Source organism: Lolium rigidum, chromosome 2 (assembly GCF_022539505.1).
Source record: "Lolium rigidum isolate FL_2022 chromosome 2, APGP_CSIRO_Lrig_0.1, whole genome shotgun sequence".
NCBI classification, from domain to species: Eukaryota; Viridiplantae; Streptophyta; class Magnoliopsida; order Poales; family Poaceae; genus Lolium; species Lolium rigidum.
In genome coordinates, this window is record NC_061509.1 from 276,259,619 (window position 1) to 276,264,007 (window position 4,389).

The following is a 4,389-nucleotide window of genomic DNA, read 5'->3' on the forward strand; positions in this document are numbered from 1 at the left end:
GTTTTGTCTTGCCATGGCTAATTATTGAACACTTCTATGTATGTGTTGTTGAAATTATGTTAGGGATGGGGCAAGAATTTTTCATGTTCATCACGTGGGTAAGGATACTTTTTTGAAAGAAAACATAGAGCCGCCTGGATGAGCTTGACTTGGTATTTGACCGTAGCTCTAACTATGCCGAGATTTTAAAACAAGTGATGATTGACTTAAATTGGAATGAGCTACTGATGTTGATGAGTTAGAGGAAAGACATAAAGTGGGATTTAGAATGCACATTCATTGGAGATTATGCGTATCAACTTCGAGAAACATTGGACAAAAATAGTTTCACCGGGAAATCATTTCATGCATTCTTTTCACCAAAGGGTTAATTTTGTCAAATTTTGGTAAACATTTGTCTCTCATTTGTATACCAAATTTTTAAAAATCCATTATAGAAAAAGGCTTTGGTGAAATGTTTCAGCCAAAGAAAAGAAAAAAAAGGAAAAAGTGCCTCATCGCATCGCATGGAGGGTTCATCGCTCCCGCCCCCTCGCCCTCACCCCTAGCACGCCGGCGCCACCAGCGCGTAGCCCGCCGGCGCCCTCGCCCGCCGCTTCCTCCACTCGCCGCTCCCGTGCCTTGGCGCTCCCGCCAATCGCCGCTCCCGGCCCCGCGACTGGTCAAACAGCACTGACCGGCGACGCCGCGCTCTCGCCCTCGCCGCCGCCGGTCTATAGCTCCGCCGTTCGACGACCCCGCAGCCCACGGTAACTAGCTCGAATCCCTCTAATTTGTAGCATCTATTTGCACCATGGACTACCTCCAGTTTCAGAGTTGAGTTATGGTCAATTTGTTCCTGCTATTATGTACTCCAGTAGAGTAGGTGTGAATGTTTGTGCTAGTGATAATTTTATTTTGGTGATACCAATTCGTTTCTGGATAGCTTTAACACTATATGATCTGTCCATGTACATTGCATATATGATGAATTTATGTCCATGTACATTGCATTTATCAAATCTGCCCATCATCATTCCATGCCATCATTCATTCCTCCACCGTAGAACGCATATATATAATGGCGAGCCCAACCAGGCCGCCCCCACCTAGGGTTCGTAAGGGGAAAGGATGAGAGAGATTGTAGGTCGGAGATGCGCCGGTTGCCTTACCGCCAGCCCTGCAACGAGCTCCTCCGCCGTCACCCCGTCGATGCCCAAGCGGTACTCGTATAAGGATCGAGCGGTGTTCCAGTAGTAGATTCGCCCAAATAAGCAGCTCCTTTGGGAGCTGCAATATGGAATCAGATCAGCTCCTTTTTGAGCTGCAATCCGCAATCAAGCCGCTCCTCAAGCGGCTCCGAACGGAGCCGCAGTTCGCAATCAAAGAGGCTTGTTTTAAACGAGCTGCAGTCCAACTTCAACCTTCTTTGGGTTTATATTTTAGAAGTAGTTCAAATCCTTCCCGGTTTCAATCTCCGACTTGGCGCCAACCGTGGCTATAAATCTCCGAGTTGCCGCCAACCAAGGACACCAGGGAAGCCGCCAGTTTTCAGTGGAAGCCAGGAATTCCTAGGATATCAGTTTTTTTAGGAGGCCAGCAATTCAAGTGACAGATTTCAGCCTCGGTAGATCAACGTGGGAGCCATGGCAGTTAATCCGAGTCCTTTCTTTTCCTCTAGATGTTCTGTTTTCAGAGAGAACAGCTCCTTTAGTCAAAGTTGCTTCGTTAAAACTTGAACTATGTGCGGGAATTAAATATCAAGTTTGTATCTCTTGGAAGACATAAAAAGTGCATCTTTACGACTGTATATGGAAATTGTAGCTCCTACTTTGAATCAAAGTTATTCCTTTCTTAGTTGCAATATTTTGACTGAGAAAAAATATAACCAATTATGTACCTATTGTACATTTGTACTACATCAAACTTACATCAAATACCTCGTGTTTCAGTCTCCAGGTAGCCATCGCAAGGGGAGGCAACTTACAAGACATCAGAATACCTCGATGGGCAAACATTCCATGAAGGGCCTCAGCAGTTCCAACCGATGGTCCTCCATAGCCATGCTGGTGAGTTGACCTAGAGCTTCTTTATTATTGTGGGGATCTTACGGATATAAAATATCAAAGATAGTAGAACAGAGTGGACAGAATTGCTTTTCTCTGTGTGGAATATAGCACTATTTTTTTTACTGGTGGAAAGTAGCAAAATTGCATCTTTTTCTGGGAACATGTAGATAAAAAATATCATACTAATACTGTAAGTAATCAACCCTAATTTCTTTCTATGCCAAATACAGGAAGAAGATGAAAGGGCCTTGCAATGTGATTGGGTCAGCAATTTACCTGATGACCTGTTGCTCAATATCATAGAGCGACTTGATGTTGCAGACGCCATGAGAACCGGCATCCTCTCCAGACGTTGGAAGCTGATCCCTACTATGCTCTCCAAACTTCTTATAGAGGTTGGTTCCACTGACAACGAGCAAAAGAGGACCTGTGATGTTGCTCGGGCCAATGCAACCGTGCTTGGAGCAACCCGAAGCCTTTTCAAAAGCAGGATTGCAAGTCCATACACCATCCACCGCCTGTGCATGCAATTCTTTTTGGGAGCTGGATCCATTAGAATTGGCCGGGCCTTGGCCAACACCATAGCAACACAGAAGGTTGGTGTGGCGGAGTTCACAATCTTGACAGAGAAGGAAGGCAAACGATGCAGCATTAATGATCGGTTTGCTTACGGGAGGCAGTTCAACTCACTTATTAACTTTTGTGGGGACACATTCAGTGGTCTCACACGACTCAAGCTAGAGAATTTGAAGCTTGGTGGATCTGATTTCCCTAGAATTTTCAGATTGTGCAAACGACTTGAGTTCCTCCGCTTGGACAACTGTGACATGGGGTTTCGGTCTTTGATGGAGGTAGAACACCCGCGGCTCCGTGAGCTGGAGATTTTCAGGAGTGATTTTGAGAGGGTTGATCTGAACTGGCTGCCAGAGCTCACAACGCTGACTATTTCTTTTTGGATTTCTCTGCATGATCCGTTGTCTTGTGGTTATGTCCCACTGCTCCACACCGTGAGCATCAGAAATACGGCTCTTTCATGGCACAAGATGCTCAAGTTAAGTGAACTTCTTGGCAAAGCCACCGTAAGCAACCTGACTTTGGGCTTTGAAAAAGAAAAGGTTAGTGAAGGTTTCCCTGACCATGTTGATGCATGTAGCTTTTCCTGGTCGTTCCAGTCTTTAATTTGGTTACCATATTTTGCGATCTCTCGTCTTTTGCAGATTTGGGTTAAACCTGAAGATCCGAGAGATTTGTGGCTGGTGTTCAACAAACTAAGGCTTGTGAATTTGGCTGCCATTTCAGAAGAATGTGATCTGACTTGGACGATGTTTATTCTGCAAGGTGCACCTTCCCTTGAGGAGCTACACATCAGGGTAAAGTCTTTCGACCTTTTCTCCAAAATTGTTCCTTCTGCATGTTGAAGTTAGATTTAGCATTGTCTCAAACTTCCAGTGGTGCATGAAAATGCTTCATAGGGTTGTTTCTTTTTTAACATCGTTGAATGCGAATTTTTGCCTGATGAGAAGCATTGCAGGTTTGCGACTGTTTGGGGATATGGGATGAGGAAGAGAGGGAGAAGCACGCGTATAGCAAGGAGAGGAAGGATGCCAGTGCAAAATGGGAAGCATCTGGTTTCAAGCACCACAATCTCTCCGTGCTCAGGATCTTTGGGTTTCAATCAGAAGACAAGTTTGTGGATTATACCAGAGCTGTCATGGAAGCAGCAGTCAATCTGAAGGACATCTACCTGCATGAGAAGCCAGCGTGCAAGGAGGAGTGTGAATACATCCGCCAGCGAGGTTGCAGATACCCGCGGTCAAATAGGCACAAGATCTGGGTTAGGAGCAGTTTGAATATGCATATGCACCCGCTGTTAAGGCTTCACTTCCGATTTTAAGAAAATAATTGAGTTATGGTCCTGTTGGCCCTGATGAAGGCTTATTAATATTTTGTGTCTAGCTATGTTACTATCTCGTCTTTACAATTTGAGGATGAAAAGTGTTGGTTCTTTTGTACCTCAGAAGTGACTGCACATTGTATTATGGCAACATATCCTGTGCATCGGGCTGCTTTGTTTATCATGTTCATCTGGCTACCCTTGGCTATTTGATTTAAATTGAACGCACAGTACCAAAACGTGGCTCATTTGCACTTAAACGACCGCCTTGAAACTGAGTTAGGATATCTTTACTATTATATTGAAGTTGGGGATGGTGTCACTTTGACTTCAGAAGATCTCAGCCGTTCATCATCACATCCAATCCAATATCAAATCACATCCAGTCTTTACTATTATATTAGAGTTGGGGATGGTGTTACTTTGACATCAAACATTCAGAAGATC

The 4,389-nt window shown here is 44.5% G+C and overlaps 1 protein-coding gene across 2 annotated transcripts; it reads left to right on the forward strand.

Moving 5' to 3' along the window:
* Positions 1-692: 692 nt before the first annotated feature.
* On the forward strand, positions 693-4,126 carry LOC124693492. 2 transcript variants are annotated; one of them, XM_047226963.1, is made up of 5 exons: positions 693-749; positions 1,932-2,048; positions 2,279-3,163; positions 3,266-3,418; positions 3,580-4,126. In XM_047226963.1, exons 2-5 carry the CDS (start codon positions 1,986-1,988, stop codon positions 3,940-3,942), a joined length of 1,464 nt encoding a protein of 487 aa, XP_047082919.1. In that variant the 5' UTR covers positions 693-749; positions 1,932-1,985; the 3' UTR covers positions 3,943-4,126. The 2 variants fall into 2 exon arrangements, with proteins under 2 accessions (XP_047082919.1, XP_047082920.1); XM_047226964.1 differs by lacking the exon at positions 693-749 and having other exon boundaries at positions 1,939-2,029.
* Positions 4,127-4,389: the final 263 nt, after the last annotated feature.